This window comes from Notothenia coriiceps, unplaced genomic scaffold, assembly GCF_000735185.1.
Source record: "Notothenia coriiceps isolate Sejong01 unplaced genomic scaffold, NC01 NC01_scaffold00000339, whole genome shotgun sequence".
Lineage (NCBI taxonomy): Eukaryota > Metazoa > Chordata > Actinopteri > Perciformes > Nototheniidae > Notothenia > Notothenia coriiceps.
Window position 1 is genome coordinate 10476980 of NW_011333040.1, and position 12270 is coordinate 10489249.

Sequence of the window (12270 nt, forward strand, 5' to 3'; positions counted from 1 at the left end):
CCCCCACAAACACACACACACACTGATTGAACTGTGAGTGCTACACAGACACACTGACACTCACCATTTGCACTACTGACTTTAACAATGCATAGTGCACTTGTTGTCTGCCGTGCAATATTTTATACACTGTGAACCATGTGCAATACAACTATTTATATACTGTTTTAATATATTTTAAACTGCTGCTACTTATGTGCCCTTTTATGCTGCTGTTGCCGTGTGCCAAATTTATTTAATTTTATATTCCTGTATTTTACTTGCGTAGGGTTGACTAGCAAAGTAAGATTTGCATTGTACGGTGTAACTGTCTGTTTACTGTGCATACGACAATAAATATCTTGAATCTTGAATAATGAAACTGCTTGTAACTTTTCTTATGAAATACTGACATTGCGCATAAGGAGACAGAGAGAGAGGGATCAGCTATGAACAAAAGACAAAATATCTGCTTAACTTGTTGCCAAGTTTTTTGCCCGCAGCTATCAATATTGTCTGGGGTAAAGTGAAAATGTTTCTTGGTGGAGGAATATTGCTTTTATAGCCATTGATTTGTGGGCAGTGTGTTCGGCAAAGTCTCTGACATCTACTGTAATTCTACTCATTGATTGTTTGATTGAAAAACTCTGCCGGGAGACACTTATTATTTTTCTTATTTAGCATTCATACAGATTGTCGGATCCTAATTAGCTGAAACACTTGGGTTTTAAGACGTGCTGGAAAGGTATAATTAACGTTATAAATGGGCTTGTTAATAATTCTGTTCACAGAACTTTTAGTTTAGTTTAGCCCAACACTTGTTTTGAGATAAATTACTTGGAGTGATGACATCCTACTTCATCTAATGTCTGTAAATCCAACGTTTTAAGTCACAATGCCCAATTCAAGCCATAATTGTGATTATAATTTAACAATTTACCCACAAACAAGATACATTTGCTATCAGTCCATTATTGCTTGGCCTTCTGTCATGTAGTAAATGAAGTAGTGAGCCATGTTAATAAAATAAAACCATTGCTGATTGTAAGGTCAACAACATTTAAACTTTTAAAATAAGACTTTGATTACAGAATTGGTAATTGTTATATTAATGCAAACCTGCATTTAGACATCCATTCTCTGTGAATCAGATCATTGATCTGATGGTGCACACATTTGTTTTCATAGCCTGTTAGATTAACAACAAGATTGTTATATGTTAACAGCATAGCACTGTAGTTTTGCCTTGGTTGTAGAATAGCACTGTATAATAGTAGTAAAAAGTATTTTTTTTTCTTGGTTTCTAACATTCTACTTCCTGTTTTGGTCTGCAGTGAACCTTCCTATGTGAGGTAATTCTGAGGTCTAAGTGTTTTGTTTTGTTTCCTCCTCTCCAGCGCTGTACTGCTCCACCCCAGACTCTCCGCTCCACGGCTCTATCTCCTCTCAGAGCGGTGGCCATATTAACAGCGTGGTACGCTGGGCTTGTGACCGTGGTTACCATCTCATAGGCAACGCCACAGCAACCTGCCGCCGCACGGCACTCGGCTACCACGCATGGGACTCTCCTGTCCCTGCGTGTCAAGGTTTGTTTATACTTCAAGCTATTTTGTATAAGTGATGTTATATGTAAGGTAATGTGATGTAATCATTTCAAACTATTATAAATATGAGCTTGAAAAGGTGCGAGCAACCTGGAGAAAAGATATACAAATTAGAAGAAAATTATTTTTGTTAAATGAAGGATTGGTGTCAGTCACATTGTCGCCCAATCATTCTGTGATGTTGCCAACCATTTAAGTGGAATGTTAATTGAGCTAATAAAAATAATTTGACAGTCAGATCAGATTTCTAATTGCCTTGTTAATAAAGTAACTGTTTGAATTGCCAATACAAATGTATCTTATCTGAGAAAATACAACTCAGTTTATCCATGCTATAAAACCTTGAAAACTTATTTTCTTCCTTTAAGCAGCTTGTATCCTTTTTGCTCCAAAATTAAAGTACTGCACATTCATATGAGTAGCACATTCAGTCGGTGTGGAAATGCCACATGAAGATGCTTGTGAATGTCGAATATAATTCATATTATTTGGTATTTGTATTTTAATGAAGACTGTTTCGTAACCTTTTATTTTCTTCCTATTTCAAAGGGTATTTTCAGAATATACCAGATGATGTATTTCAAAGACTATTAGCCTGTTCTACACCGCCCCCCCCCGATACCACAAAGCTAACGCTCTGCCTCTGAATTAGCCATGAGCGGAAAAATGCTGACACATTACTGCACAGAAACTCACTCATAACACCCTTATTACTTATCGTAGCTGCACGTCCAATCCATCGATTCGCATCGTGAGATGGCACAGAATCGATAGGTACATACATCATCACTCCATGATAAGAACTTGCGAAGATATTAACTAGAACAGACATCAAAACATGTGGCGCTAGGTAGCTAAAAACGTCAAAAAGGCTTACCTTGGTCGTTGTCTGGTCAAAAGTGGTCTTCAATGGCATTACAACGATAAAAACGCTGCTGAATGTTAATCCATAGGTTAAACCAGTGGTTCTCAAAGTGGGGGGCGCGCCCCCCCAGGGGGGCGCAGAGGCATGACAGGGGGGGCGCGAGAGACCAGGAGGAAAAATGGTTATNTTAATCCATAGGTTAAACCAATGTGTCTGTTTCCCTTTGAAATGATTTCTGATAATCCATAAGCAATAAACCTGCGTTTCCGTTTCTAGAAGTCAGAGCGAGCGCTAGGTTCGCTCTCATGCAAAACTGCGTGTGCATAGCTCTCATTTCTCAATGGTAGTGTGTGTCTGTATGTGGAAATTCCCCTTCGAGTCTATTGGCTCTAACGGTCAAAAAGAGATGTCAATCACCAAAATCGACAAATGGGTTCCAGAGAAACGGTAAAAATGCCCATTTCCACCCAAATCACCTCAGAGGTGGAGTTTTTTGCTAAACCTCTCTAAAAAGGTCAAATGTCACTTGTTTCGCATCAATCTTGATACAGGGTACTTATTATATGTTGTACTTTGGATTCCTAAAGCTTTTATTCTACCTTACCATCATCCAAGGGTAGCTTTCACTATAAGTAAACAAGAATATTTGGACGGACACTATCATTTACAGTTTTTTACTATGTTCAATCTTAATTTTCTTTAAAATAAAACACATCTATATTGATTCTGACTTTTTTACATCCAACTCACAGGTTTATCATTACTTTGAGAAAAAAGATTATTAATTTAACCCTTTTAAAAGGGAAGATATGGTCATTTGTTCTGAGAATGTCATTTTCGAGCCTGAGACCTGAAAAACAGGCTCAGTGCTTAACAGGTTAGAGGAGTTGTACTTGCTATTTTCTTACACCAAACTTCAAATAGTCATAGAAAGGCACAGCTTGTAGCTGGTATTGATAGAAAGTCAAATGAAGGATGAATAGCAGATTGTCGACACTGTAATTACACGCTGTGGTGCCCCACCAACCAGTCTATTTAAAACCAGTATGGACTGTGGAGCAGCATTTTATGTAAGATGGATGTCTTGTTAGTTGGAACTGAAGATAAAACAATTGTATTTCTTTAGTTTGATGTAGGGTTGCATATTGTTGACTGTTTTATGATACCGATACATATCGTGATACTGAAAAATAATTTAATCATCTCGCAATTACTCCCATGAAGCGCTTTATGATATAGTTAACATGTCAAATGAATATCAAATTCAATTGTGGGACTTGGACCTTTTAGTACGGAACAAACAATGAAAAACACGTTATCTATGAAGAAAACAGATTCTGCAATATCATTTATAACAACCATCAGGCGTGAATAGTACATCTTGTCAATGAAAAAAGAAAATAGCACCAGTATAATCAACATTTAACCTGAGATTTGACTGACCAGAGAACACACAAAAGATCATGAGATCTCGGCATTGCACATAAAACAAATAGCATCATTAAAATCAACATTTTCCTGATGAAAGAAAACAAATCCCATCACAGTTCAGTTTTGTGCATTCATCTTCAAGAAGATGAGCATATCTGCTCTCTGGATCCAAACGGGCCCTTTCACAGCGTAGGATATCACTTGCTGAACTGAACACTCTGTCGCTTGGCACGCTGCCTCCCTGAACACAAAGGTACTTGGTTGCCATACGAGACATAATTGGTTGGAGGTTGGATGCGTTGCCACCTTTCCCAGAAATAAACTTCTTGCAGTGGTTACAGACCCACCATTCAGACTGGCAGTCATATGCAGCCACAATTTAGATTTTCTAAAGTGACTCGTTTGCGGAGTTTCACGGCGAAATTGACATCGTAATTCTGACGGTTTGGGCACGAGTTTAAGGATATTACGACACACTTTTATAAAAAAAAATAAAAATTAATCAAAAACCGGATCTGATTTTGGTGCGGTATACCGTAGCCGCAGTAACCGGTATTTCGGTAATACCGGGAAACGGTATTCACCCCTAGTTTGATGGCTTCATTAGAGAAAAAACTTTGGTTGTTAAACATGTATTATTGGCTTTGAATCCCCACAAACAATTTGGACAAGTAGGCTACAAACCTGCTTCCTGACAGACATAAGTGTTTGTTTGTGTGTGTCCCTTCTCATGTTGTGTATTTGTCCTCCCCTAGCTGTTTCATGTGGGGCGCCCAAGGCTCCTCCAAATGGAGGCGTTTTAACAGCCGACTACTCCGTGGGAACAAGAGTTTCCTATTTCTGTAACGACGGGTACAGACTCTCCAGTAAAGAGCTGACGTCAGCCATCTGTCAGCCTGACGGGACGTGGAGCAACCACAACAAGATACCACGGTGTTCTGGTGGGTAACACTTAGATATCAGCGGAATATTAACACATATAACAAGTCCTCTAGTGTCATAAATGTTTAAATAGCAATAGCATGAATACAAATGTAAATATGAAACTGCTGTGAGATTAATTGCATCAGTTACAAAGAACTTATTTAATATTGAATACAAATAGTTTAATCAAAGGTAATTAAATAATCGTGCACTAAGTGAGATACTAGATTGTAAGCAACGTATAATTAGCATACGCTCTGAGTGGCAGCTATTTTTGGCTAGAACATTGTTATTTAAATAGGGTCATTATTATGCATCTGTTTGATTTTTTACAATGGCTTGGCCCCACTCTCAGCCGGCTTTTTAATATCTGACACAATTTTAAAATGGTAATTGATGGCTGTTGTTTAAATGAGTGTAATTTTCATGTTGTTTCTCGCGCTGTGTCTGTCTCTGTAGTGGTGGTGTGTCCCAGCATTGGCTCGTTTTCTTTGGAGCACGGCCGCTGGAGGATAGTCAACGGCTCACACTACGAATACAGAACTCGCATCGTGTTCACCTGCGACCCGGGATACTACAGATTAGGCCCCGCCCACATCCAGTGCCTATCCACTGGCATGTGGAGCTGGAGAAATGAGAGGCCGCACTGCCAGAGTGAGTAAAACAAAAACACTTGGCGACTGCAACTGCAATACAACATCAGATCACGCATATTTGAATGAGGATTATTCCAAATATTGAATCAAACTGTATATGTGTTTACCCTTAGAACAAAAATACTATAATCAAAGTATAATTAAAAGCTATGATAACAATAGTAGTAAATAAAATAAAAAATATAATTGAGTACAATTTAAAGCCTGGCTCAATAGGTACGTTATAAGTTTATATTTAAAGATTGATATAGTTCCAGCTGTTCTCTGATCATCAGGCTGACTATTCCAGTGTCGACTATTTACCAAAAGCTGACTCACCAAATTCTTTGGTCATTTTAGAACAACAAAATAATTTCCAAACTCATTCAAAATTCAAGATTCAAGATAACTTATTGTCATATGTGCTGTATAACGGGCAGTTGCAATATACAATGACACTTTAAGGCTTATCTCTTCACACTTAAATATTTAAAAAACTATACATACTAACTAACATATAAGATACAAAAAGTAAATATAGTGCATGATGTGCTGCATGATCAAATAAAAAATAAATAGGATATATAAACAGCAGGGTAGAGTATGGCGTATAAATATGCATATGAATAAAAATAGATGGACTTAAAAGTATTGTGTAAAACAATATAGTGACAGCCAGTGTTTGTTACTTTTGTGTTTTTCCTCTGATCCATTTAGTGCAAAAAATTAAAGCAATCTCTTACTTGATTTCTGGAATCTCCTGTGGCCGCCTGGCAACTGATACAAGCCAAGAAATAGCCGGGCACAAAATCCCTTGTAGAACAATGAATTGTTGTGAAAAATATGAAATATTCAAATATTATACTGTATGGGTGAGCTTTAGATCTGCTGGAAGGCGGGTTCAGTTACAAATGAACTGAAAAACAGCTTCTTTCCAAAGCTTCTGAACTAAGACATCTCTCAGACTGACAGGACTGATGTGCTGGCATCACTGCAGCATGTCACTCCAATACACTCATTATGTGCAGTTTACCAAACACGCATTCAACACCCAACACTCATGCTGCTAACACTACTGATAACATCTGTTAGTTATTTTCTATTTTCATTTGTATACCTTTTATTTATTATCTTACTTCTATGTACTACTTAGACTCTGCTCCATTTATTGCTGTTTCCTCCTTCTTTGTAAATATGTATAACGTTTTTAATACAATGTTGCACCATGTGAGGCTGTTGTTATTGCAATTTTTTTGCGCTTAATGACAATAATGTTCTTTGCCCTTCCTAGCTTTTTCCCTGTGTTTCTATGATTTGCTAACCAGCTGTTGGCAGTTCATATTTAATAGACGGATAAGAGAAATGTATAAATGTTCAACATCTAAATCATCCACAAATAAGCGTTTCCTTCAGACGCAGAGCATGTTTTCTGATTACTTTATGTACTTCTTAATACAAATAATGAATGCATGAGCCATTAAAACAAAAAATAAATTATATTTCAATAAATCAAGTGATAACTAACTGTACAAGAAAAATGCTTTTTCTTACAATCCATTCTCGGCTTGACATTTTTGTCTTAAGTTATTTCAAATGTGAGGATTTCTTGACATTTGAATGAATCAATGTTATTTATTTAATGTTCAGAAATGTTTAGGACCCCAAAGCAGAGAAGGACAGTAGTTCAGTTTGAAGGTGTTTAATAAAGAAAGCAAGGAAAATGCAGTTAATGAAGGCAGGGAGCTGCCTGGTTTGCACAAAAAGTCCCAGGCAAAAACACAGAAAGTTGGACTAAAAACTGCAATCTGGAAAACACAAGGCTTGGGCTGCAGAGAGGCACTCTGGATCGTCCAACAACATTCAGTTATCTGGCAGAGTAGTGGAGTGAGGACCAGGCTCTTAAAGTGAAGGTTGATGAGGTGAGTGGGAACAGGTGTGCCTCATCTGCAGCCAGGAGAATACGAGCCACGCCCCCTACCACACACCAGCCAATCAGAGAGGAAGAACAGAGAAGGGGACAAGAACAAGCACAACAACCTAAAAAACATGCAGAAACATTACAATTTACCATTATAGAAGTGTGTGACATTTCAGAAATGACTGTTATATTCTTCATCAGCAATTGTGAATTTTCATTGTAGTAAAAAAGTATGTATTCGTTCCAGATCTGTGAGAGTCATTGGTAGCATAGTTTCTTGAAAGCAATGTTCTTTACCAACAACTAAAATCAACCTGGTGCGTATTTGGTGCATGAGTGCTTTAAAATGGTTTTTTTCTGCCTGTGTGTTTCAGTCATATCCTGCGGAGAGCAGCCATCACTTCCTAATGGGAAGAAGATCGGTACTCAGACAAGCTTTGGGGCTACAGCCATTTACACCTGTGACGCTGGCTTCATGCTGGTGGGGTCAGCCGTCAGAGAGTGCCTGTCCTCTGGGCTGTGGAGTGGAACAGAAACTAGATGTCTAGGTATGTACAGGAATTATTAATATATTCAAACATTTAAGTATGTAGATATATATTAAAGGTCACCTATTATACAAAATCCACTTGTTCACGTCTTTTATACATAAACATGTGTCCCCTCTGTGTAAAGACATTCTGAAAGTTTCAGAAAAAAGATTCTCTCTCTTTTCATCCTGATCCATTTATATAAAAACCTGTCTGGAAATGAGCTAATCAGATTTTGGCCACTTTATGATGTCATAAAATTGTTTTGGCTTGTGTAACTATTAGCCAATCAGCAACCAAGGTAACACTCCCCACCTTATCACCTGAATCTCCTCCTACAGCACCATTGTGTTTAACCAAATACCTCGTAGAGGGGCGTGGGGAGTGGCACCTTATTTTCATCTAAAGTAACAGACTGAGAATCAGCACTTTTGAAACAGGGCTGAAACAGAGGGGATTATGGGATGCTGCAATGCATGATCTGTTTGGTATTTCAAGCCAAACACTTCACAGACATGTTTTCTATATATGCAAGACCTATAATATATTGATGAAAAGTTTTATAATAGGAGATCTTTAAAGTATTTCTAGAAACTGTATTGTATACTTAGACTTAAAATGAAGTCATATTACTGCATGCCTCTCTGAAACACTGACCATTGGAAAGGGGGTTTGAGTTATTTGTTTTCAAGTCAAGATAATGAGGACAGGTATCAAAGGCAGGGTTTGCACAGCTGCTCCGCTCCAACCTCGTCCACCTCCCAAGAAAAACTATTACGAGCTTCTGCTGTGCACTCACTAAATTCAGTTAGAATGCTTTTTATATATATATATATATATAAGCCAGAAAAAAACAGCTTATTTCTTCTGTCAGTGTGCCAGCGAAAGTTAACATATGCTATGACAAGTTGCTGTCACTTCTCTATGAAGCCTCAGTAGAAACAGCGCTTCCCAGAATACTTCACAGGCCGAGGGGGATATGAGATGCAATTTAGAACGGGAAGGTTCATTGAAACTTAACCTAGACTGATGAGGAGGCAAGGTTCTGTCAAAAAATAAATGTATTGAGCCCTAAAAAAGTGCTATAAACAGCATTTTCAGTCAATAACTTTGCCAATTATCCTTTGAACCAAATCTGGCTTTACTGTACTTGTTTTGCTAATTTAAAAGTCGGTGTTGTTGTGTTTCTTATTTCCAATCATCTTTGTAATCAAAGCTGAAGCACAAAATATTTTCTATAATTACCCTCATTTGTTCAATCATGAAAAATGCAGTTTGTACTAATGTCTATTCCTTATACATATCTTTCTGCAACCTTTTCAAGAAAGTAAAAATCGTCTTACTTTAGAAATGCCGCAAAATCTCAAAGACAATGTGGGAGGACAAAGGTTATGCAGAGCAACCTTTTCTCTTCCTGTTCCTTCCCACTCTCCTGGCTGCTTTTGACGCTGTTAGCATTTTGCATTGAAGACACAGTTTAAGAACAAAATCAATACCCAATCCAAAGTTTCTGAGAATGCATTTACTCCAACATTTTGCATTAGATCTGTGCATCAGTTAGACCTTTGGGAAGAATCATGTTTGGTTGGCTGTTAACGGTAAAGCCTGATACTTAATACACACAGAAACATCTTCATTTAGAAGGTAGATGCTTTCGACAGCAATGACACATCTGTGTAAATGCTGTAAGGGGGCAAATTCCCATCAGAGACTTCAACATAAATAGAGAGGCGAAGTCCCGCCCATCTACTTCCGACCCATGGGACCTTATTTCGGAAAAATTATGTATTGAAGTCAATGGGGAGAGAAAACGTATCTTTCGATCCCGTTTGAATTGTGCCACGAATTACACATATGATGTTTGTCAATCTTAAAAAATAATTTCATTGAGCGGTTTCAAACAAAAAAAAGTGTTACTTCACAGTTTTACGACACATTTAATTTTTTTTGACTTGCAAAATTATCTTTTAAATTGACAAACATCATATGCGTAATTCGTGGCACAATTCAAACGGAATCGAAAGATAATCTTTCTATCGCCATTGACTTCAATACATACTTTTTCCGAAATAAGGTCCCATGGAACTCCCCCGGAAAGGGAGGGACTTCGCCTCTCTATGACAGGTTGTCCAATTTATGATAGAGCTTCTCATATTGTTCTTGAAGATGGAGTGCTTGTTTTGCTCCATCTTTGATGTTTCATGGCGTGTGTTTGCTCAGATTCAAATGTTTCATTGACAAGAGAAACAGGTTTCAAGCGGCAATTGCTTATTTTACAGGCTAGCAAAATGTTTCAGCAGATGTTTAAAATCTTAATGTCCCATATGGAGGCAACAAACTGCCTCTTAAGCCGAGATGATGTTAAACCCACAAGGTTTGTTTAAAACTACAAGGCTTGATTCAATTGTTACGGTTTAACTGAGATTCTCTCCCTGTAACCCAGATGCATATCATGGTTATAAGCCTGAACATAAAACATCATTGTCATGAAAAAGTCTTTAGCCCTAGGTTACGTAGGAGATTTGTCAAAAAATCGTAGGGTAAAATTGCACGTTAACGTCAACGTTTTGAAGATTTTCATTTAAATAATGGTCTGTTAATTCACCATCTTTCTATCGCTGAACGAGCCACCCAAAAGGATATTGAGCCTACGGCAAACCGAAATCAAAGCCTTAAGATTTGCAGTGTTAAAAATGTGTTCTCTGTTGCAACATTTTCCAGGAAAAGGCAAGATTGTTTGGATTTCTTTGAAGCGAGATCCAAACGTACATCTACAATTACCCCTTATAAGAGAATAATACATGGAAATCTCCAAGATTTTGATCCAATACAAGATTTGTATTATGTCCGTTTTGTGTATCTAAGGTAGATATAGGAAAGCCAAGACATGGAATAATAGAGAAACACATTTATAGGTATAGAATCTGAAATAGTTAATAATGAGAGAGGCCATTTACAAATAAAAGTGAGTGCTACAACATATTATCTTCGCAGCGACGTTTCTGAGGCACGTTCAGGGACACCTATATTCTGAGTCGTCTGTATGTTTTTCTGTGTCTTTCAGCCGGTCACTGTGGGATCCCAGAAGGCATTGTGAACGGTCAGGTGATCGGGGAGAACTTTGGTTACCGTGATACGGTCGTGTATCAGTGCCTGCCTGGATTTCGACTAATAGGCTCATCGGTTCGAATCTGTCTCCAAGAAAACCAGTGGTCTGGACAACTGCCTGTCTGTATATGTAAGGAATACACTTATCCGTCTCTTTTACAACCTATGATCTGGTCGGCTTCCTGTCTTTTCAGAAAACTGACATTACAAGCAGTAGAAGAAAGCATTTGTTCAGAAGGAAGCGGTCGACTCAGTGAATAGGAAATTACTAAATCAAGAGTGTCCTGATCCAGCACATCATTATAAAAACGCCTGAAGAAAAATATTTGCTGTAGTTCAGTGGTTACACAAACAATGATTTAGGGAATACTAACAAGGATCAAGCCTTTTGGGTATGTGGGAGTAAGTGTGGTGGTGTTGATGTCTGGTTGATACAAACAATTTCATTTATTGAAAACAATTTTTATTTCTGCTTGATTTGCTCTCAAAGGTGGGGTAGGTAGGTTTGAGAAACCGGCTCGAGATACACTTTGTGTTATATTCCATGGAATGCTCTTAACATCCCGATAGCAATGAATATCTTAAGTGCTTTGACAAAAAATCCATTAAAAAAAATCATCTGTGGAAGCCAAGGTACTGTAAAAAGCACGACTAATCATTTTAGCCGGCCCGGCTAAAATAACTGGATGGTCTACCTGCCTGTCAGCCTTCCATCTGTGCACAAACTTATCTCGTGGCCTCATTGATCATGTGCGCGTTTGTGTGTGTTGGAAGAGGGGCTCTGTAAGGAAGTGGCAGATTTGTTCCGGCTGTGTATTTTCAAATTGTAACGCACTCGAGCTGGTTTCTACAAAATTACCTACCCCACCTTTAAGTGCAAACTCTAAATAAAAACACAATGAGAGCCTCACAACGCTGTCTTCACAATTGTGATAACATTAAAGCACAGACTTACCCTCATTTTATATTGAAGATATGTCCAGTAATTAAGCATTGCACATCTTTAACAGACTCACAAAAAGCCAACAATATACAGAGCAAATATATTGTCTTGTTTTATTCCACATTCTTCGTTGTCCAAACCTGGCCTCAAACTACCAAGAATTTATTTCAACTGCTTACATTTTGGTCGTAGATTCAGCTGTGTGAAATTGGTTTAATAAGTGACATGTGTAACAACATATTCAGTTAAAACAGTAGCTACCTTTAACATTGTTTATGGACGCAGCACCAAGGGACTCATGCCCCTTTTACACCAACGCGGTTCCAGGGCTGG

At 38.0% G+C, this 12270-nt stretch overlaps 1 protein-coding gene across 1 annotated transcript in view; it reads left to right on the plus strand.

Annotated features, from left to right (window-relative positions):
• Positions 1–12270, plus strand: part of LOC104950819 (CUB and sushi domain-containing protein 3-like) — a 109958-nt gene that overhangs the window by 52751 nt on the left and 44937 nt on the right. The window contains exons 8-12 of the mRNA XM_010777401.1: positions 1377–1565; positions 4635–4820; positions 5263–5457; positions 7731–7904; positions 10951–11124. Of these exons, the coding sequence (XP_010775703.1) occupies positions 1377–1565; positions 4635–4820; positions 5263–5457; positions 7731–7904; positions 10951–11124 (918 nt within the window). The remainder of the gene's footprint in view (positions 1–1376; positions 1566–4634; positions 4821–5262; positions 5458–7730; positions 7905–10950; positions 11125–12270) is intronic.